This window comes from Zymoseptoria tritici, chromosome 1 (genome assembly GCF_000219625.1).
Source record: "Zymoseptoria tritici IPO323 chromosome 1, whole genome shotgun sequence".
In the NCBI taxonomy this organism is placed as follows: Eukaryota; Fungi; Ascomycota; class Dothideomycetes; order Mycosphaerellales; family Mycosphaerellaceae; genus Zymoseptoria; species Zymoseptoria tritici.
The window spans coordinates 3006695-3028577 of record NC_018218.1 but is presented as its reverse complement, the minus strand read 5'-3'; the positions used below and the strand labels follow the sequence as shown (position 1 = coordinate 3028577).

The 21883-nt window shown below is 54.9% G+C and overlaps 10 protein-coding genes across 10 annotated transcripts; 6 read left to right on the top strand and 4 right to left on the bottom strand.

The window, feature by feature from the left end:
* Positions 1 to 154: 154 nt before the first annotated feature.
* On the top strand, positions 155 to 1205 carry MYCGRDRAFT_98528 (uncharacterized protein; the record flags this gene model as incomplete). Its single annotated transcript, XM_003857287.1, has 2 exons — positions 155 to 187; positions 276 to 1205. 2 exons carry the CDS (start codon positions 155 to 157, stop codon positions 1203 to 1205), a joined length of 963 nt encoding a protein of 320 aa, XP_003857335.1.
* Positions 1206 to 2826: 1621 nt separating this feature from the next.
* On the top strand, positions 2827 to 4142 carry MYCGRDRAFT_102481 (uncharacterized protein; the record flags this gene model as incomplete). Its single annotated transcript, XM_003857288.1, has 3 exons — positions 2827 to 3017; positions 3079 to 3088; positions 3158 to 4142. The coding sequence occupies 3 exons, from the start codon at positions 2938 to 2940 to the stop codon at positions 3683 to 3685; spliced, it is 618 nt and encodes a 205-aa protein (XP_003857336.1).
* Positions 4143 to 6589: 2447 nt separating this feature from the next.
* Positions 6590 to 8720, top strand: MYCGRDRAFT_33628 (uncharacterized protein; the record flags this gene model as incomplete). The annotated part of the gene is made up of 3 exons (XM_003857289.1): positions 6590 to 6915; positions 6967 to 7226; positions 7276 to 8720. The coding sequence occupies 3 exons, from the start codon at positions 6590 to 6592 to the stop codon at positions 8718 to 8720; spliced, it is 2031 nt and encodes a 676-aa protein (XP_003857337.1).
* Positions 8721 to 8943: 223 nt separating this feature from the next.
* On the bottom strand, positions 8944 to 9738 carry MYCGRDRAFT_89454 (uncharacterized protein; the record flags this gene model as incomplete). Its single annotated transcript, XM_003856281.1, has 1 exon — positions 8944 to 9738. One exon carries the CDS (start codon positions 9736 to 9738, stop codon positions 8944 to 8946), a length of 795 nt encoding a protein of 264 aa, XP_003856329.1.
* Positions 9739 to 9912: 174 nt separating this feature from the next.
* On the bottom strand, positions 9913 to 10717 carry MYCGRDRAFT_102480 (uncharacterized protein; the record flags this gene model as incomplete). Its single annotated transcript, XM_003856280.1, has 4 exons — positions 9913 to 10158; positions 10213 to 10317; positions 10389 to 10528; positions 10591 to 10717. 4 exons carry the CDS (start codon positions 10712 to 10714, stop codon positions 10024 to 10026), a joined length of 504 nt encoding a protein of 167 aa, XP_003856328.1.
* A 229-nt stretch (positions 10718 to 10946) lies between these two features.
* MYCGRDRAFT_98525 (dolichyl-diphosphooligosaccharide--protein glycosyltransferase subunit STT3) lies at positions 10947 to 13350 on the bottom strand (the record flags this gene model as incomplete). Its single annotated transcript, XM_003856279.1, has 3 exons — positions 10947 to 11317; positions 11371 to 13116; positions 13179 to 13350. 3 exons carry the CDS (start codon positions 13348 to 13350, stop codon positions 10947 to 10949), a joined length of 2289 nt encoding a protein of 762 aa, XP_003856327.1.
* Positions 13351 to 13762: 412 nt separating this feature from the next.
* Positions 13763 to 14788, bottom strand: MYCGRDRAFT_89451 (uncharacterized protein; the record flags this gene model as incomplete). Its single annotated transcript, XM_003856278.1, has 3 exons — positions 13763 to 14170; positions 14226 to 14477; positions 14537 to 14788. 3 exons carry the CDS (start codon positions 14786 to 14788, stop codon positions 13763 to 13765), a joined length of 912 nt encoding a protein of 303 aa, XP_003856326.1.
* A 273-nt stretch (positions 14789 to 15061) lies between these two features.
* Positions 15062 to 16076, top strand: MYCGRDRAFT_66225 (uncharacterized protein; the record flags this gene model as incomplete). The annotated part of the gene is made up of 3 exons (XM_003857290.1): positions 15062 to 15169; positions 15226 to 15512; positions 15564 to 16076. 3 exons carry the CDS (start codon positions 15062 to 15064, stop codon positions 15871 to 15873), a joined length of 705 nt encoding a protein of 234 aa, XP_003857338.1.
* Positions 16077 to 17793: 1717 nt separating this feature from the next.
* On the top strand, positions 17794 to 18771 carry MYCGRDRAFT_83804 (uncharacterized protein; the record flags this gene model as incomplete). The annotated part of the gene is made up of 2 exons (XM_003857291.1): positions 17794 to 18159; positions 18238 to 18771. 2 exons carry the CDS (start codon positions 17794 to 17796, stop codon positions 18769 to 18771), a joined length of 900 nt encoding a protein of 299 aa, XP_003857339.1.
* A 440-nt stretch (positions 18772 to 19211) lies between these two features.
* Positions 19212 to 19977, top strand: MYCGRDRAFT_66222 (uncharacterized protein; the record flags this gene model as incomplete). The annotated part of the gene is made up of 2 exons (XM_003857292.1): positions 19212 to 19676; positions 19739 to 19977. 2 exons carry the CDS (start codon positions 19247 to 19249, stop codon positions 19975 to 19977), a joined length of 669 nt encoding a protein of 222 aa, XP_003857340.1.
* Between the last annotated feature and the right edge of the window lie 1906 nt (positions 19978 to 21883).

The window sequence follows — 21883 nt, the reverse complement described above, 5'->3', positions numbered from 1 at the left end:
CGGCTGTGAGGCGTACCGCGGCCGAGAGCCTGCCGCACCAACGGAAACCGGCGTTACAGCAGCTTTCCGGAGCTTCAGATTTCAATATTTGCTAATCCACACGCACACCGATTCCAGAGCTCGTTGCGATCCACATCAATCGCTCGACTGATGGATGTCTGGATCCGCAGAACACCTCCGCGATGAGGTATGAACCACCCGCATCGCTCTGCGACCCATGATGAGGAGCACTAGGCTCTCACCAACGCAAACCTGGAGCTCACCAAAAGCCACAGGGAACCCGAACCCAGGTCATCATAGCAGGCGCCGTGTCCGGCCTGATCTCACGCTTCTGCATCGCACCCCTCGACGTCGTCAAGATCCGCCTCCAGCTGCACTACCACTCCCTCGCCGATCCACTCTCACAACCCATCTCCCGGCGAACGCCAACGGGAATCTACGTCGTCGCTCGGAACATTCTGCGACATGAAGGGATCACGGGATTTTGGAAGGGGAACATTCCCGCTGAAGGACTGTATTTGAGCTATGGAGCGGTGCAGTTCCTCGCGTATCGCAGCACGTCGCAGGCATTGGATAAACTAGCCGAGAAGAGCGATGTTCACATCCCGGGTGCAGCGAAGAGTTTTGTGGCAGGTGCGATTGCGGGAACGGCGGCCACGACGGCAACGTATCCGCTCGATTTGTTACGGACGAGGTTCGCGGCGCAGGGAACGGAGAGGGTCTATGATGGGTTGCTGGGGAGTATTCGCGACATAACACGCACGGAAGGAGCAGCTGGGTTCTTCCGAGGTTTGAGTGCGGGCATTGGACAGATCGTGCCGTATATGGGAATGTTCTTCGCGATGTACGAGGGATTGAAACCTCAGCTCGCGACTGTGAACCTGCCTTTCGGGTCTGGAGATGCGTTGGCGGGAATCTCGGCGAGCGTCCTCAGCAAGAGCATTGTGTTTCCGTTAGATACTGTGAGGAAGAGGCTGCAGGTTCAAGGACCGAGTCGGAGTCGGTATGTAGGTGGTGAGAGGATACCGGTGTATGAGCGAGGCGTGGTGAACACATTGAAGACGATCTTGAGGAGGGAGGGAGCGGTTGGTTTGTATAGAGGATTGACGGTGAGCTTGATCAAGGCTGCGCCATCGAGTGCGGTCACAATGTGGGCGTATGAGCGGGCGATCAAGGTCTTGAGGAGTTGGGAGGAACACGGGTGACCAAAGATATCCTATCAGTTCTGAGGCTTCAAATCATCTCCCGACAATGTGCATCTCCTTCCCACCTATATCAATGGACATACGCTCTCATGCTCAATGATGTCCAGCAAGTTGTGCTGTCCAATACGAGCAGGATGATGGAGGCACTATATTCGACGAAGCCAGACAAGGCGGTGAGAACATTGCCATTATGGATTCAGTCATTGCTTGTCCGTCGCGAAGTATACTTGGCACGGAAGTACTTCTGGACGTTGCAGTATCGCCGGCATGTCGGTGGAGGTATCGCCGGCATGTCGGTGGAGACTGGAGAGTTGCGCTCCTTCCTTCAAAATAGCGCAATGTTAAACATCGTATCGTGGCTGGGCAAGAACGCACTTTATCTCAAGGTCATCCTTCCTCTCCTCTACAACCTTCATTGACTCTTCGCCTCGTACTCGCACCGTTGCGAAGCAAACCTGATGATGTGTTGACCAACGGTCCGCCCGAACGCGATCAATTCCATGCTGGACCCATGGCACCGAGGCGAGGCGCCAGCACACGCACTAGGTGGACACTTGCCAAACCGTCGTCGACAGCCGATTGTGGCCAGTTTCATCCAGGCGCCCCATGTCACGAAGAGAGCGCGAGATTCAGCCGCTCTGTCGTGCAGTCAGAATAGAAGCGGGTGAGTCAAGTTCGTGCACGACGTTGAGGAATTTCCGCTGGCAGGAGACGACGAAAATGCCAGCCTTGTTCGGACTGGAGGGCTTTACGAGCACGCTACAGGGATGACATTCAACGACTCGTGCCGGCGGGCTGTCGGTGCACACTGCCTGCTGATAATGTTTCTCGATATAGTACAGCCCAACAATCACGGCGGCGATACGCTGCGTCTGCAGAGATGCTGAGCGCGAAAGTACGCGTGTCTCGCCACGCCACGGACTACCAGCCTCAGTCCAACGCCAACCAGAGTTGGCATCGTTCGACTAGGACGCCTCGTCGAGCATGGATGAGCTGCACAGTGCTGCACTGTCTAGGGTTCGCATACGACTGCTCCAGCTGGCATCATCCCGAGACATTTTCGTTATCGTCGTAGCAACAAACAAAGGACGAGTCCCCCTTGCATGAGGCACAAAGCTGCAGTCTTGTGGAGCACAAGCAACCGAATCAAGCAGACAGGTCGAGTTCATGGACCTGCGTTAGCCGTTTCGAATTCAGTGAGCGGTGGGCCGTGTCACAACAAAATGTCGCCCCTTGGGTCCCGTGCAAGCGATGCGTTTACGGCGGAGTCAGGCTCATCCCGCGCCGCCGTCTGGGCTGGACTGTGGTCCGACGGTCCAAAATGGTCTTCGGCCAACATTTAACCAGCATGACACCAAGGATGGCAGCAAATCAGCGCTACGAGCGGCCAACTCCTTGGTTCTGGACAGACTCGCTTGCACGGATTCGGCATGGTCTGCCTCCAATGCCGGCTCCTATGCAAGGGGTACACGCGGCGCCATCCGCCGCTAGCGAGTTACACATGCATGGATGTTGAAGCCGCCGGTTTGCATGTGGATTCATGAGCACGGCGCAAGTATTCAAAGCACGAAATCTCCTCGTCAACCACCTTTTCTTCTCTTCTTCTTCCTTCTTCCATCACCAACATCACACCTTCGTTCTTACAACACCATCACCACAGTCGCTATTCATCAACAGCATCACCTCCTTACACTAATACCAACCACCACAACACACACACTCAACCGTCAACATGCGCACCACATTCGCTGTCATGGCCGCCGCCGGTCTCGCCGCCGCGCAGGGTCAATACGGAGTCGTCTCTCAGATCGCGTACGTTTTATCATCTTCTGCATCACTTCATCATCGGAATCACATGCTAACATTTTCACAGTGATGGCCAGGTACGATCATCTCGACAAGCGTGACATGCGCAGACATGACAATTGAGCTCTCTCTGACAATCTCAACAGATCCAGGCCCCAGCCTTCGAGACCGCCCCGGCCTACAACCCGCCCGCTGCCGTGACCTCCGCTGCTCCGGCTCCGCCACCGCCAGCCTACACGGCCCCGGCGCCCGCTCCTCCAGCTGAGACCGCTCCGGCACCCGCCCCGCCAGCGTACACCGCCCCAGCTCCGGCTCCGGCTCCTCCAGCTCCGGTCGAGTCTTCTTCCGCCCCAGCTCCAGCTCCGCCAGCGTACACTGCGCCTGCGCCAGCTCCCGTCGAGTCGGCTCCAGTCGTCGCTCCGGTCCCAACCACCGCTGCCCCGGCCCCAGCTCCACCAGTCGTCAGCAACGCCACCGCTCCGGCTCCTTACCCAACCGCCGGCGGAAACAGCACCATGGCTACCATGACCGCCTCCAAGAGCACCCCCGTGGAGACTAGCGCTTCCCAGCCATCTGGCACTGCCCCTCCAGTCAACACTGGCGCTGCCGGCTCTCTCACCGTCAACATCGCCGGTGTCGTCGCCGTGTTCTCTCTCTTCGCCTACCTCGCATAAGCACCCTGCTTGAGATGAGCCGAAACCACTTCACGACTGCGACTTTACATTGTGTTTAATAATGTCTTCGCTTGGCCACGGACGTTGCACACTGCTGCTGCTCTGTGGACAGGGAGGAAACCGGAGTTTCATGAGTCCACCTCAAGGCGCTTCGGGTACATGGGAAATTCGTTTTTTGACTGACGGCGCGATTCATTGCGAAGGCGGATACAATTGGGAGACCACAGGACTTGGATTGGGTCGGGGTTACGCGTGTGCACATTGCTGTGTTCTGATGTTCTTTGCTTTCGGGCGCACACTGAGCAAGATTGGCGAGGGAGGACTAATCACGGCACTATGCTCTTCCGTCCCTCACCGTCCTGGACCTGATGGGCTCTCTTATCCTTGCTTTTCGCTATGGATCAAGAGTGCCTGTTTGTATCAAGTAGCTTGACAAAATGACAAAAGTTTGTGTAAATTACCGCGAGGCCTTTGGCTTGTCCATTTTTGTCGTCTCCGGTGTATTGTGTAATACTGCACTTTGCCCGCTCAATCTTCGAATTCGACACGTTTGCTTCTTGTCAACGACCACATCACACAACATCGCCCCTCTTCAACGACAACGCACAACATCAGCCACCCCTCATCGTGCGACGGCCACGACATGGCGGACACAGCGCGACGCCCACGCTACCGATCTTTCTCACGACAAGCACATGTGGGTGAAATGCGTACGTTGCTGCCGTGCGATCTTGCCGACAAATCATGCGCGACCCGTGTCGAGTTCGGCGAGTCCGACGTTTCTCGCGGAGGAGGCAATTGACCGCTGCCCGCGGCAAAGCTATTCGCGATCGTTCCGTCGGAGTCGTCGGCGGCATTTGTCGGCGAGTCGAGGCATTTGATCTCTGACATGCACCAGACGGGAGTACTAATAAGCCTCCACAAGCCAGCGCCAAGTGGCAATCGGTGAACCATCAGAAGGCAAATAACGCCACCATCGCGTGGGTAATGGCTGTAGGGCTGTCTGCCTGGGCATTGACTTCTTCAAAACTTCACTCGACAGAATGGAGTGAGGTCCTCGGAAGGTTTTCGATGTTGCGACATCTCTCCGACACTTGTCACAGAGGTGGACTACAGAGCCACGTGGGGAAGGTCGAATGCTTCAGATCGGCAGTATTGCGTGGCATGGTGGTGATCGTTTCGAAAGTGAGCACGTGGGAGGACGTTGCAACAGAGGTATTCAGAGAGTCGCATGATGTCAAGGTACGCCTCCCTCTCCCTCACTCTCGCAATTGCATTCATAACTTGTCACTGGGAAGGGTATCTTGCGATGAAGTCCGTCCAAACGGCAATTCATGCATCGGACAGCAATCGACCGAGGCCGAACATGTCCGTCATGGCGGTCATGGTTGCTTGCTTTCTTGCTGCAAGTCGATGAGATCCGCGGAGTTCAGTCCTTTGCTCTCACATCGCAATGTGAAGTCTTGAACAGATACGAGCTTAGCCGAAGGATTCACCAAAACTGGCCCCATCCCATCCCACCAGAAGCCTGCATGTGCAGCACAAGCGAAGCAAAATCCGACTTCAGCCATCGCACGTGTGCCGTTCTCGTGCTGTGATTCGCTGAAATGCTCGCAGAAGTCCTTTGACTGCCTCGACGTCGTCTTGCTTCGACTCGCCTCTGTCTTCAAGAGAGGGCACGCGATTTATGCACGGCTCGACGCTGCCGGTGAGTGATGTCTGTGGCGTCGCGATCATTGCTTGTTCCATTTTTGTGAGGTCGGCCAAGGGAATGCGCAAGGCTTGTCCATGTCTTGCTTGTCTCATCGAGCATGGATAGGGCTGGGATTTTTGGGTTTCGAACAGCGGTGGAGGGACAGCGCATTACTGGATTCAACCGACACGACTGCTCTGCTCGATCACCGTCTGTTGTATGCAGCACCGTGGACCACGCGATCGTTGTCTTCCATGGTTCGGAAGGATTCACAGAGTGGAGTCCTCGAGGAGAAAAAAAAATCTCCCATGCGAACGCTTGCTATGCACGAAGCGGTCGAGACGAGCGGAATTGCCCCCAAAATTGGAGACACACGGCTCCAACAATTCCCAGCACTGCCAGCAGGACCCTCTCTCCTCCACCCCTCCACCTTGTTGCGGCGGCCCGGGGGAGGAAAATCCAAGAGCCTCATCAATGATTGTGTGGACGAGCGCCGTTGAAGGTGGAAAGTCTAATTTTTCCCTCACCGTCTATAGCCTGTGTCGATCGTTCTTCGTCACCTTCTCCGAGCTCTTTCCAAAGGTTCTATCGGACTTGCTTGGTGCTGGATTCATGGCCGACTTCCACGCTCTTGTTAATATACCCAACCAGTCTCGTCATCTCACCTAACAACCTACAGTTCCAGGAACTGTTCTCACTAATATCGACCAAAGATCGAGCAGCTCTTACTCCAACGACCGTCGACCGATCCGCGGCGACAGGATTTCTCGGGCCCACCACCACTGGCCTGCGCCGCCCCGTCTTACCTTCCTGCCCACGCAATCGACAACATCTCTGAACCTGGCACTCGGTTAATTCGCACCCGGGGCAAACCACTCACGCCTGCCATCCGAGAACGTGTTCGACATCTTGTCCTTACGGTTCCTCCATCATCCTTACCAGAATCCCTCCATTGGCGGTCCGTCCTCTCTATCTGCGCGTGCACCTCTCAAGGTTGTGGTACTAGCGCTGCATACCGGCGGTATCTTACACAGGCATTACACCCAAGAATCGCCGAACATCGCCGGGACATATAGTCGGAAGCTGGTCGACTCTTTAATACCTCGCTTGTCCTTTCTCTTCCCTACGCGACCCATCTCACCCTCTCTCTCTATCTCTCTCTCTCGCTGCGGCGACTCTCCTCCCAACTCGCAGCCATGCCGCACTCTTCCATGCGCGACTATGGCCTCGCCGCGCCTCACGGACCAAATATGGGCGGCGAGCACGTTGCAACCCAAGACTTCACCAGCATGCAAGCCAACGAAGCCTCCGTCTTCCGCAGCTTGCTCCTTCCTGACGACAGCTACAACGAGGACGGCGTCTACTGGGCGGATATGCCAATCGGAAAACGCATCGCTTTCGTTAACAAAGTCGACTCTGCCGAGGCGAAGAAGGAGTTGAAGTCGATTGGAAGCATGATGAAGGCGGATCCGTTGAGTCCGGTGTCGTACTATTTCCGAAATATGATCATTCCTGGAATGGGTCTCCTGCTCGAAGGGTGAGTTGCGTTCGTCGATGTTATCGAAACGATCGACTGATGACTCTCCAGCTACGTTCTCTTCTCCATCGGCAACGTCAAGCCATTGTTCGCCGCCGCATACCCCCAGTGCTGGGGCAAGACACCAACAGCTTGCAATGAGACCTGGGTTCAATCTGTCGATTACCTCGAGATTTGCGGAATTATCGTCGGTCAGATCTTGGTTGGTGTTCTAGGTGATTGGCTGGGTCGTCGGTGGGGTCTCATTCAGGATGCTATCATCATGTTCTTGGGATTGGTCATGCTCACGGCATCGTGGGGTCTTTCTCTGAGTGAGTTGATCGATTGAGTGTATCCGTACGTTTTACTGACAACATCTAGACGGCTGGGTCGTTTGCTACGTCTGGTCGCTCTTCTTCTACGGCATCGGTGTTGGTGGAGAGTACCCCATGACTGCCACCTCTGGCATGGAAAATGCTGTTGGCGCGGGCAAGGTGTCCACTCGCGAAGATCGCCTGCACCGTGGTCGCAAGGTCACTTCTGCTTTCTTGATGCAAGGCTGGGGTCAATGGTTCAACCAGGTCATCCTCATTCTCCTTCTCCTCATCTTCCACGGCGGCACTTCCAGCCCTCCTTACGGCCAAACCCTCGTACAATGGACCTACCGCGTATCCTTTTTCATTCCAGCCGTCGGCACTCTCTGGCTGGTCTACTACCGTACATATAAGATGAAATCGGCCTCCAAAGTCCTCCAACAAGCCAAGAAGAAGAGCTCCGTCACTGGATACGACACGAAGTCCCTCGGCCTGACCTTTTCCTACTTTGGCGGTCGCATTCTCGCCACCGCAGGCACGTGGTACGCCAATGATGTCTTCTTCTACGGCAACAAGCTCTTCCAAGCCGAGTTCATCAACACCATCACCGGCGGCACAAAAAACGTGATGACGACCTGGCTGTGGAATTTGGTCAACATTGGCGTCTCCCTCGTTGGATACTACCTCGCCTCCTTCCTCATCGACAACAAGAACTACGGCCGCAAATGGATGCAAATCATTGGATTCCTCGGCGACTTCATCTGCTTCGTCATCCCAGCGTTCAACTACACCTACTTCGCCGAAGGTGCCGGTGTCCACGCTTTCATGGCCATGTACTTCCTCTCGTCGTTCTTCAACCAATTCGGCCCCAATTCCGTTACCTTCCTCGTCGCAGCCGAAGTCTTCCCCACGCCCGTCCGTGCATCCGCACATGGCTTCTCCGCCGCAATGGGTAAAGCCGGCGCCCTCACCGCCGCCGTGCTGTACAACTACATCGACGTTCCGACCCGATTCCTCGTCGTCCCATGGTTCGGTCTTGCCGGTGCGATCCTCACCTATGTCTTCCTCCCCGACACGACCGGTCTGGATCTGAAGGAACAAGAACGTCGCTGGGCCTACATTCGCTCCGGACGGGAGAAAGAGTACCACGGCGTCGCCATCCACCCGCAACACTTATCATTATGGGAGAGAATGCGGGGCATCGGAAAGGGCTACGATGCCGATCTGGACTACAAGCAACGCGTGGAGGAGATGCGCGCAGATTGGGAGGCAGCGATGGCGAGGAATGCGGCGGAGAAGGAGGCACAAGAGGCGGGCAGGGATGAGATGGAGGACGATTGGAGTTCGGAGGTCAGCACGTTCTTCGAGAGAACGAGGGGCAAGAAGATTGCAAATGCGCCGATTGTAACGTTGGAGGGTAACGGACATGGAGCGAAGACGCATGGCAATGGCAATGGAAATGGGTCGATCGAGGAAGAGAAGTTTGACGGGAAGGGAGTCAAGGGATTATGATGAAAAGAGAGAAGGAATGTCAGGTTGAGAGCACAACGCTCACCTGCTGCAATTTCGTTTTCACGTTGACATCGACAGAGACGGGTGGAACACTACGCAGATCGTGAAACGGTCCATGCTGAACAGATGGCTCTGACACCGTGTGTACTGAAATTTCCATTTCTTTCAACGGCCTCCGGATCGGGAATCCTGCTCCCACTCCTCCACAAGGCAGATCATAACATCAATGCTCATTGTTTCCACCGCCGTGACCCTTCTCCCAGCCGCGTATACTCTCCTCGATGTTCTTCCAATAGCGCAGCCTGACGGCCTCCCTCCTCGCCGCCTCCAAATTACCTTCCGCAAAAGCGGCTTCCAACCCCGCCACACTCCCCTTCATCCTCTCTTCATTGTCGCTCTTTAACGCCTCCAACCCAGCCTCGTCCTCAACCTCGTCGACCGCCTCTCTCGCTTCCATGACCTCCATCAAAAGCTCCCCTCCCTCACCAGCCGCTTGGTCGCCCAGCTTTGCGGACTCATCGTCGAGGTCTACGCCTTGCAGCGATAAGAGGTACTCCGCCCGTCGCAAGGGATCTTGCAATGTGCGATACGCCTCGTTGATGAGCATGGACAAGGCTTCGGCGCGGGGTTTCTCTGCGGGAGGGAAGAGGTCCGGGTGAGATTTTTGTTGGAGAGTGAGAAATTCACGCCGGAGGGCTGGAAGGGAAGGCGTGAAGGGTGAAGCTGGTGGTGGCCCAGCGGGAAAGGTGCTGGGGAAGAGGGAGTAATGGGTCTGCGTGGGTCTGGCGGACGTTTCGGAGGCGGCTTCGTGCTGCTGCGCGCGCGACTGTTGTTGTCGGAGGGAAGGTGTAATGTTGAATGCTCGTCTTTGCGTCGTGCTGAGGAATCGTGTCTGGGATGGACTCGAGAGCTGTTGTCGGCAGTTGTCGCAGATGTATGGACGGCGAGGTGTAGGCCGGTCGCGGCGGACGGAGGAGGTTATGGCGTTTGTCGCGGCTCGGAGAGTTCGTGGACGCATTGTCAATCAAACGGTGATGTACAAAGGAGGAGGTCGAGAAGTCGTTGCAATTGAACGGTGTGAAAGGCGAAAGACGGCCGGGAATGTTTTCGGACGATGATCAGCTTCCATGTGAAGATGCCGGCACGATGACGCCAGGCACGTGCTCACGAACTCTATTCGATTGTGTGGATGAATGACCTTGATGTCGGCCATGTTTCTGGCTTCATACCCTCTGCAGATCTCGCCAGACTCACTCCGTACTACATGCTCCTCCCTATACGCCGATACAATGCTGTGCACTTGCTACGATGTAACTCCACCCGCCAGCTCGTCCGTTGTCAACAGCTTCTCCGGACCGAACGACATGGGCAGTAGTTGATCCAAAGTCATGACTACTGATTTGCCGTCCTTGTCGTACATCAGGATCGGGCAGCTGGGCTGATCCTATCGTTAGCAAGACGTTTGCACAGCATGTAAGCAATCTGCACTGACCTCGCAAAACTCCCGGATGAACTGTCGGCACATTCCACAAGGACTAGCAGGAGGACTGATGTCCGTTGCAACAGCAATGGCGCGGATATCACCTTTCTTGGCTCCCTGCTTTCTGTCAGTTGTCCACCTTTCTTGCTATCTTCCATAGAAACCCCATCTACAAGGCCAGTACACACCTGAACGACAGCCGTCCCAATCGCAACCCGCTCCGCACACGTCCCGACTGGATACGCCGCGTTCTCTACGTTCGCTCCCTGGACAATCGTTCCATTGCTGAGCAGGAGAGCGGCTCCGACTCTGAACTTTGAATATGGGCCTGGCCATAGTATCAGACCTCGTTCACAAACAACACTTTTCAGTTTCAGTGTTTGGACTCACAATATGCCCTGGCCTTTGCTTCAGTGCATTTTTCCTGGAGACTCTGCACGTCCGTGGCAGACAGTCCGTAGATGAGAGCAGTGTCCGAACGAGCGTGGCCCCTAGATTTGGTAGGACTGGACATCGCGAAGGGAAAAGAAGAAAGGGTCAGGTTCCCTTGGGTAGATCTGAGCTGAGTTATGTGCGAAGACATCCCATGGGAGCGCGCGTTCCAGGAAATACCGGAATTGGGGGTATTTCGTAGACCTTGGAAATGTAAGGGAGGAGAGGGCGTTCAATATAGGCAAACGAGTCTTGATCAATACTTTTTGATATTGCAGTGGTATCGCTACATGTATACGTACAACGACTCACGACTACTCTACACGAAGAACTCTCGCGCCTCTCCTCTTCGCCGCCTTCGCCCTCTTGTTTCCCTTCTGAAACTTCACCGCATCCTGATGCGACCGGCCCAGATTATCAAGATCCTTGACCTTGTAGATTCTGATGATCCAGTTCTCACTGGTGAACGCCTCTTCAAGCGTCGAAAGCTCGGGTCCCTCCGCTGGCAACTTGGAGTTGCGAACGCGGTCTTGAGCTTGGCCGGCGGGGAAGAGAGAGTTGTAGTTGTAGTAGCTCATCTTGTACATGAGCGAGTTCTTCATCGTGTCGGTTGCTTGGTCATCGACGCGGTATTCGCCTCGTTGAGTGAAGTAGTCGCGCTCCTTGACCTCGTCGGGCCAGATTCCTGAGATACTGTTAGTGTGTGTTCGAAGTCGTGGTTTCAGGACAAAATCTCACCCTCAGCAATTCTGACCATCCATAAGAACTTGTTGATGTCGTCTCCTGAGTATCCCAAAAGACCACCAAACACAATAAGCACATAGTCAACCTCGTGTTGACGCATGATCGGGTACGACACCTCCTCGCGGCTGGACATGGCCTTTCCAACCGTAGCAATGTGGGTGTTGTTCCAGGTGTTGTTGTCGACCAGAGTCGGTCGATCAGCCATACCGCCGATCTGGTATCCGTAATCCCACCAACTCATCACCTTCGCGTTCTGCTCAGTGTTCTGACGCAGCCAGTAGTAAGCCTCGCGGTAATCATCGATGATGTGCTGGCTGCCATCGGGCAGCTTCGACGCAAGCACGACGGATGGCGAGGAGTATGCGTTCGAGGTCACCCATGTGCAGTGAAGCACAAATATGAGCAGATATGCAGTCACAAATCCAGTGACAAGCGACTTGGAAACATAGCTGTAAATACCGACCAGCGGCCCCTTGGTAGAACGAAGAGAGTCGGGAAGGCTAGCGGAGATCTTATCCGAGATGTTGGCTGAGCCATTGGCATTCCCGTTCGTCTTGGTCTCCGCTGGCTCCGCCGGGGTTTTCGCGACCATGAAAGTGTCCAGAATCTGGCTGATGGCAAGAGCCGCGGCAACGCAGACGACTGGAGTGAGCGTGAGCATCAGACGAACCATCACGCCGGCGAAATAGCTGGCCAACACAGCGTAGATGACAATGAAGACCTGCTCGTCGCGGAGAGTACGGAAGCACATGTACACACCAGCTGGGAAGAGCCAGATGAGCATGTTCAAGTCGAAGAAGAATGCCGGCCAGGCGGTCGGCTGGTGCTCGGAGACGGAAGCAATAATGGGAATGTGAATCTTGGCGTATCCAGTATCCCAGAGCGAGTAGAACCGACCACTCCAAGGTGCAATGGTTCCAGAGACTGTGAGGAGAACGAGGCCGCCGAATGCAACACCAAAAACGATCAGCACCATCGCGCGGAGCAGAGTCTGGAACTGCTTCGACGGAAGCTGATAACGGACAAACTCGGCAGCACCAACCAGCTGGATGAGACCGAAGATTCCAAGAGCAGCCATGTGGTCACTGCTGCGGATTGGCAAGAAACCCACGAAGGGAATCTGCATGCTGGCCAATGTTCCCAGTGCATACCACGTCGTGTAGCTGACATATAGACGCCCGCTGAAGCGTCCCATACAGATCAACACGAAAGCGTGAAGTGGCAGCAAGTTGGTGATGAAGACGTATCCACCCCATGCGCTGACCATGTATCCGTAGAACAGCGCCGTCAGCGCACCCCACATAATGCTTCCCTCTTTTACCGCCTTGATCCACAGGTAGAAGGTGAAGACCAGCAAGAAAATGGCAATGGCTTCGTTGTCGTATGAACCGGCCACACTTCTGCTGATGTATCCTGGCGCAATGCCCATGAAAATAGCGGCGAGCAGACCTGCAGAAGGGCTGTCACTCATCTCGGACGTGAAGAGGTAGGTCGCAAAGGCCGTCAGGCCGGAGAATGCTGGTGCAAGGAGCACGCAGATGTTGCGAATATCGATGGGCATCGCCAGTGCGCGGAGAGCATGGTAGATGGCTCCTGATGTGACCATGAGGCCTGGGTAGAGAGTGCCCCCGGTGACACGTCCGAGAGGATGCCATGTTCGGTCGTCGAACCAATCCCAAAAGTTGTAGAAGCCGTTGCTGACGAGGTATTTTGTTGCTCGAAAGTTGAACCAAGGATCGACTGTTGGACAGGTCAGTATGGTGGGAAGAGCAGCTCAACATCGAGGATTGGTGAGGACTGACATTCGTGAATAATGCTCTCGAAGCGAATGACAGAGAACAAGCGGGCGGAGATGGCTGCTGCTGCAATGGTGCACAGGATGATGAGACGCAGAAGACCTCGTGTGTTGCGTCCCGTCTCGCCTTTGAAGAAGAAGTCGGCACCCGGCACAGGGCTGGATGTATCGACGGCCATGATGAAGAGAAGTGGAGGTGGTTGGGTGGTTGGTGGTTGGTGATGTTCAAAATCCGAAGCTCCCTGTTCAATGTCGCGGAGAGGTGTTCAAGTCGATGCATGGGTGGTCCGAGCTTCAAGGGATCGGATTGCTTGCACATGACGAAGCTCACGGAGAAGACCATTTCAAACAAGAACATAGAATCTTGGACCTTTATTTCGACATCTTCTTTGATCCAAACTGCACATTTGCAATTGTTCAAGACTCGACTCCAAAGTCCGGCTTCCGCCATACGGAGTCCCGAAGACGTTCAGTCCGTTGCGGAGATGCTTTCCTCCATGATATATGCGTGCCTGTGGCATCCATCCACAATGCTATACACTTTGTACCTTTACTCTCAGAGCTGAGACCTCTTTCCGTTTCTTCATCCTCTCATCCCTCAAAGTATCGCACCACAACCCTATCCCGGTGCCACACCAAATTCGGCCACCTCTGCAGAACCTCCTCCAGCGGATTATGCCTCCATCCCAGCCTCTCCTCCAACAGAAGATGCGTATAGGCAAAAACACTCGCATCGAACAACCCTGGTTCGTCCTGTCCGAAGAACCATCTCTCCTTCCCCAGCAAATTCGACAGCGATTCGAACGCTTCATCCGCTTCGCGAATCAGATCCGGGGCGGAAACAATGTTAGTCGCTGCGGACTTTACGAGCTCTGCTTCAGCCGCTGTGCGAAGCTGCTGTGCTATTGACATTTGTACGAAGGGCTGTGATGAGCATGGCGCGACATAGAGGCGATGGACGAGGGGAGAGTTCTCCGGTGCGAGGTAGAGCTGGTAGAGCTGGGAGAAATCGTCAGCATGACTCCACGGAATTGCTGTGTATGGCAGATCTCACCCAAGCCTTTCGTAACCTGTTATCCAGTAACGAAGCGTATGCCTCATATCGTATATCCTCCACCTCCCCAATGTTTTGTCCCAACTTCTGTGCTGCTAACCACTTCTTCAACTTGTTGCTCGGTATAGGTGGGACTGGACTTGATTCCGGACTTGACAGTGCTGGTTGTAGGAAAGGTAGTGCTCCAGAGGGAGAAGCATGGTTGCTGGAGGGTACGAGACGGAATGGCAGACCAGCGAATCTCAGGAACGCCTACGTTGTGGTCGTTTTAGCAAAGATACGTCCAAAATTAGCTGATGGTCTTCACAAACCTGCCACTTCAGACAACTCGGGTTGAAGCTCGGTCGACCCTTCGCTGCATCGTCTGTTGTTGAGAAGATGTGAAGAGAATGCTCGGTTCGTCGCGTGGGAGCATTGAGTGGAAGCTCGTTCGCGTCGTAGGTGTAGAGTGGGAAGCGGGTGAACAGCTCTCGCAAAGGTGCTGGAACATCGAAGATGGAGAACTTTTTCGCTGCTGGAGTGACTCGCCTGTCGGTTGCAGGCTGGGAGTTTGACTCCTCCATTGTATTTCCTACAGTCATGAACGGGAGCGACTGTCTTCTTGTTAACCGTCCGTTACAACATTTATTTGCGGCGGCTTCGGGGAAGAGCTTCGTTTCGGGTTCGGAAACTGGGTTCGGTTTCGCAAGGGCCGGAATGACGTTCTACTGTATTCACATGAAAGTCGGTACGCATGGGAAGGCGCCGCTTCTTCGATATTAACTGAACTCGCTGCATCTCCAGAGACAAAGACTTGTTCCTCAAGACCTACATCGCTCTTAGACTCTATTTCGATCATGGACGAAAATCACATCTACCAATACTCGCTTCTCAATGCCTTAATGGACGGAGTCTGCGAAACCGGCATCAGTGTTTCAAAGCTTCAACAGAAAGGAAACCAAGGAGTATTTCTGGCACAAATTATGACAAACGAGAGCGTTTGACTGATTGGCGTACTCAGCTCGGAACATTCGCTCGTATGAACGGAGAACTGCTCTTCCTCGACGGCAAAGTCTACCAACTTCTGGCAGAAGGCAACATCAGAGAAGCCGGCGATGAGGACAAGATCCCCTTCGTCGTCAGCACGAACTTCGTACCACAAAGCACATCAGACATCGAGCTGCGAGATAAGGACGACATCGACAACGGCCTGAACGATTTCAATGATCACGCTGCAAATTTGTTCATGACTTATCGGATCAATGGCAAGTTTGATCACCTGAAGTGCAGGACGGTAAGAGGGCAGGAGTGAGTAGTTGGCGGTCCAAACGTACGACCAGGACTGATCGTATCGTTCAGGTACAAAGGACAGCCTCTATCGGAACTCGGTGAGAAGCAATCCGTGGAGACATACGACAACATCGAAGGCACGATTATTGGTTTCCGTACGCCAAAGAACTGGCAAGGCTTCGGCGTTGCTGGTGAGCACTTGCATTTCATCAACAAGAATCGTACGGCGGGTGGGCACGTTCTGGAGGTTCGGGCGAAGAAGGTGGAGATGCAGATGGCGGTGGCGTCGAATGTGCATGTCGAGTTACCCACGTCCGAGGATTTCAATGCCGCGACTTTGGTGACGGACTCAGATGGTGTGAAGAAGGTCGAAGGATGAGGCACGTTGCATTGCAATGAACTCACAGCTTTTTGGTCTCTGGCCTCCCACATGTCGGTGGTCTGATTGGATTGGTCACCGCTCGAACCCACAGGAACGGTCCATCCGAGTCCTGCATCACCACGCATCAAGCCATGCATGTCGGAGCATGATCGGTGTCTCCATACACGGACAATGCATGTGCCTTACGCCTGAGATGCCATGGACTCGTGCTGTGGCATGCCATCTTCTTAAGGTGTGTCTCGAGTTGATCAGCTTGACTTCGGGAAATATGCTTCACATGGCCGCACTTATCATTCCAGCCGGTTCCACAGCGTTCATGAGCAGTGAAACCACGTTGTGCAGGATTCGTACCGAAAGTGAGGTTATGGGAGGATTCCCGAGTACAGAGGTACAGAATGGCACAATCATGCTCCCAGGGCTCGGTCTTCGTAGGCGGGTCTCAAAGATGCACGTCCGTATGTCCCTCATCTGTATCGAAGACCGGATATGTGGCTGCTATGACGGTGGTAGTGATGAACTGGATGTCGAAGCTTGATCGCATCGTCTCTGCTGACGTGAGGCGGGACCTCCGGGCGATGCAGTGTCAATGTCGAGAAAATAAGTGAAACTCTGTGCGCGCCTGACAGTCGCGGTGATGATTGCTTCAACAGTAGAATTCCCGCCTCTTCTTGTGCAGGCAGTGAATTTGGTCCAGTCTTGCTCTACCTTAGGTATCGAGAGTCAAGAGTTGTGATTTGTTCATTCTGCGATAACCCAGAAGGGCCAAGCCGATGACGCTTCTTGCCGAAGCGCCCGGCTCCAATAACAACGCCCTCCGCCCTTCACCCAATCGCACCTTCTCTTCCATCCGGACCAACCAGAACCCTCACCCAAGCACCCCCATCCATCAAGCGACTCGTGCATCGGATTCCAGTCGTGCTGTTTGGACCGACCGCGAATGAGACTCAGGTATGCCTCTCCGACCGCGATAACGTGATGGCCGTCTGCTGCGAGGCCATGTTGCCGTGGGACTCTTCAGAGCCAGTCGTCGCATGTTGTCGCGCCTCACCACGCGCTTTGCGACGTGCTGATGATGTCTATCCAGGTCGTTCATACACCGAAACCCAGCTGCAGTTCTCATCATACCGCTCAGAGCCGCGCACTGTCGCGTTTGTGCGCTCTGATCACAAGGCTCGAGCCGCGCGCTACAGACTCTGTAAGTTCATCGCCCTTCCTGGTACCTCAATCTCGAGGTGTGAGCGTCAACGCCCACGCCTATACCGCCACTTGCCCCATCACCAATATCACGGCGTTGCCGATAACGCGCGCACCGCCTTGAAGAACACGTCCTCGTGGCAGGGCAAGGCGGACGGAAGCGACGTCAATGCACTTGCGCTCTACTTGGATCGACCTGTGGCGGCGATGCGTTGTTACATTGGGCTCGGAGGATGCGCTGGCATACGGCGGACCGCCTGCAGCTTTACTCTACTACCCGTCCGCCCGTCCAATTGCTCTTCTATTTGACCTTGAAACCGTCGCTAATGTTTGGCTCATCGTTTAGTCTCTGTTTCTCAGCGCTGCCCTCGCTGTCTATTGGTGCCAGTCCGAGACTCGAGGTACGCCGAACCCTGCCATCGCCGCTGCGACTGTCCAACAGCTGCAGCGTGTGCGCCTCGCCTTTCATTGCGTCGCCTCGTCCGACCGCTTGCACCGCCACCTGCTCGACTGGAAGGCGCCCGTCGAGTATCCATAGGGAAGCGGGCGTTCCGTCAGGCGCGGTCGAATCATCGCGGCGCTGGCATTCGCTGTCACCGCTCAACTGGCTGACACCGCATCGTGTGTATAGCCTAAGCTTCGCGCGACTCCCATCACATCGCGCTCCCCAGACCTGGAACCCTGATTAGTCTGTGCGCGTCTACGGCATCAACATCCTCCATCATGGACTCCTACGCGCAATACCACCCGCAGCAGCAGTCTGCATACCCACATCCTCACAATGGTGCGCCGCAACAAAGTCCCGTCCAACAGCCCAACTACGCGCAACACCAACAACCGCCGCAACTGGGACAGCACAACATGATGCCACCGCAGATGGGCTACAATCCTGCCTATGGCATGCAGCCGCAGTATGGTGTATCGCCGTCGCAGGCCGCTGCCATGGCCACAGCCGCGGCCTCAGGTTACCCGGCCTACTCGATGCCCGACTCATCAATGCCTGGCTCACTGTCGCAGACTTCGCCGCGCATGAAGACTGATGGATCTTTGCAACGACCTCCGCAGTCACCACGACAACCTCAGATGAACGTACCGAGCTCAATGGCGTCACAAATGAACCTGCCCTCGGCGCAGATGTCAAATAGCATGCCGATGCAACAAGCTCAGATGCCACAGAGAAGAATGTCGCACACGATCAACAGCCCTGCTGTCCCGTCGCAACAACCACCTATGGGCGTACCGCGCCCTCCCACACAGCAGCAGCAAGCCGCCGCACCACCACCACAGGCCGCACAGCAATCGCCGGAAGGACCGCCGGCCGGCGCAAACGAGGAATCCCCCCTCTACGTCAACGCGAAGCAATTCCACCGAATACTGAAAAGGCGCATGGCACGGCAAAAGTTGGAAGAGGCGTTGAGGCTGACATCTAAGGGTCGGAAACCATATCTGCACGAATCGAGACACAACCATGCTATGCGCAGACCGCGTGGTCCGGGAGGCAGATTCTTGACGGCGGAGGAGGTCGCGGCGATGGAAGCAGGAGGACCACCACCCACGGATTCTAAAGGTGAAAATGGATCCATGTCGAACGGTGGTGGCAGTGCTAAGCGGAAAGCAGGTGACATGAACGGCGGCATGAAGAACGGCACGCCCAGTAAGAAGTTGAAGGATGACGATGACGATGAGGATGATGATGGTTAGGTGTGGTGATGGGATGAGGAATGGGTTCCGCCACAGAACGCGGCGAGGAGACTGGTATTGGATATTGAGGACATCGGACCATGCAATTACGGAGGTCCGCTACGGTCAAACAGGACTACTAGTGAGAATCGGAGCAAAGGTGTTTCCGGCAAGAGGCGATTACACATGAGTGAGAGACAACTTGTTATACCCCCAATCGGCCTGCCATGCTTTGCTCTTTTCTTTGCTAGATCATTTTCGGCAAATGCTATATATACCTTACTCTGTAGAGAAGTGCTGTTGAGTCTGGTCTTGGTGAAATCATGCATGAAGCACCTCAGTCTTGAAGATCACATTGTATGCACGTGACGGCTTTCTCGAGCCGCACCTTCCGTCTGGTTTGGGAGCGCTTTAACCTCACCTTTGTAACTTCATCACATCGATCACGCTGCTACACCGACCGCAACTCATCGCCAGACAGGCCACCACCGCCAGCATGATCTGCCAAAGATGCCTGCAACGGCTATCACGACGCAATCCAACATCGACTCTCAGACAACCTTCGCGCTTCCTCTCCCAAACATCCTCTTCTCGCGCCGAAGCCGTCACCCTTCAAACCACACAAGCCACCAACCCTCGACCGAATGACAAACCCGCCGCAACTTCCACCTCCGCAGCCCAGCCCTTCAGTACACCTCTCACGCCCAATCCTCGCGCCGGGAAATCTGAATCAGCGAAACCGGTCACGAGGATACAATCGAGTGTGCCCGCGGGCACGGTGCTGAAGGGTTTGAATTTCATGAAGAACAAGCAGGATCCTGTCGCGATGGAGGATCATGAGTATCCTTCGTGGCTGTGGGAGGTGCTGGCGGAGCAGAAGGATTCCTCGAGTAGTAAAGGAGCGGATGCGGAGGGAGATTTGTTCTGTGAGTGCCTACCCTGCCATGGGCACCATCGGGAACAGCATCGCTAACATGATTGCCCACAGCGAAATCCAAGAAGCAGCGAAGAATAGCGGCCAAGGCGTTGCGGAAACAAATGATGGATCCTGAAGCGATGGCGACCAAGATTCCACTATATGAGCAGACGATCGATTTGCCCAGAGGTGATGGCACATTAGGCGGAAACAAGGAGGCGGGACAAGCGAGGAAGGAATTGACAAAGGCGATGAGGGATCAGAGGAGGAGCAAGATCAAGGAGGCCAATTTCTTGAAGGAGATGCGGTAGAGAGGCTCCTGGGAAGGCATTCGAGCAAGATCGCAATGTTGAAGGGAAGATGTTCTGGACGACGGCATACTCTTCCAACAAAACACATTCGAGACCAAAATTCGCTCGGGCACTGCGACACTACGCGCTGGAGCCATGATGTTTCCACCGCATGAAGTCCACATGATCGACTTGCCACAACTACCTCCAGAGTTTGTTTTGTGGAGGCTCAATTTGAACATTGCACACGTCGTGGTCAGACGATGGAAGGTCCGTTTATGCCACCGGTGCCACTCTCTGGTATGTCCTTCCACGCTTCGATTCCGTTCCCACTATGACGGTCAATTCGGCCACGCACGTTTTCAGCGGCGGCTACCCTCAAGGACAGCGCGGCGCACTACCAAAGTGCCTCGCTGGTTGCGCTCCTTGTCACTGCTTACCGCGACCTACTGCAACTCACCAAAGAAAGTCCAGAAACGGATGTCCAAGAACAGCATCATTCATTACGAGGCACTCCTGACTCCGTTCGCCGCGCCAGAAGCCAGTCTATCGAGAGGACTCGTGCCGCGTTCTCGTCGCCCTAACTCCGTTGCGTCCTCATTCTTGCAGCATATTCGCAACGCATGTTGCTGTTGTGATTATTGCAGCTCCCATTATCGCTGCTGTCATTCCCTCGCTGCTGCGTGCGAACTCCAAACCCCGATCCAATCCTTCCCCTCGCCCTCATTCAGCAGCGCTGTGCCGTTTCATGGCCGCTGCTGCCATCACCACCGCTACCGCGGTAGAAGAAAATCACGCTCGGAAACAAACGAAAGCATCCTCCGAATCCTCCTTGACGAAACGTTTTTCTGCGATTACCGCCGCTGCCGCAGCCACGAGAATTGTGATGTGATGACAAGAAAATCAAGAAACAGGGGAAAACAACGTACCTTCTTCATGAGAAGAAAAAGCCAGACTTGCCTCGACGCACTCACAACCCCACCTGTGTCCATCCTATGCACTGCTCGAAATTCGACTGAGCAGCCTCTGCATCTTCGACGGAGCCATGGCGGCTCTCGCGAAGCCATCTAGCTCCATCGTCACCTTCAAGGAGCTCGCGGCACCGCTGTAGAGTTGATCGATCCGCTTCCCCGTCTGAGGAGCGCGGATGCTGATCGGCGAGCAGTCGGAGTCGGTCGCTGACATGGAGTCTCGGCGCGAAATGTTCGGGGTGGTATCCGGAGTCACTGTTGGGCTGCCGACTGGGCTGCCGTAAGAACTGCCGACTTCGGTCGGGCTGTAGGCTTGTGTATACATCAGATCGTCGGGAGGGGAGCTGCTTCCCGAAGTGAAGCCAAACTCCTCGGGCTCCGGGTCGCTGGTCGGACGAAGCAAGGCACTGCGATACTGTCGAATGCTCTGAACGTGGGACTTGCGCTCACCTCGGATCTCCTCTTCTTCATCTTCGCTTGTTCGGAAAGACACGCGCTTCTTCTCTTTCTTGGCGGATGAGGCTCGGGACCTCGAAACCAGGATCGACCTGTATGAACAGGCATTTGCAAAGGGTAAATCATTCGGAAGCGTGTCTCCGGAACTGCTCAGGCTCGCCTGGGCAGTCTCGGGAGCAGCTGGGATGACGATATTTGGAACGTTTTCTCGACGAGCTTCTGGCGCGCTGGCACTTTCGGGAGTGAGATCATCGGCGGCTGCGTGGTGACTCTGAGTCTGTGGAGCTGCCTGCTCGTGCACTGTCTCCTCCGGCGGGGACTCTTTCTGCATGCGCTTCGCTCGCATGGCCTTCTTCACCTCGGCGAGCTTCTCCTTCATCGTTGGCAGCGTGAATTCGTTGTATTCTTCTTGCGAATCTTGTTGAGGCACAACCGTCTTGCTATCTCGCCCGGACCTGTTTCTGTTAGTTGGGAGGCGGGCCATTGGGACACCACCACTT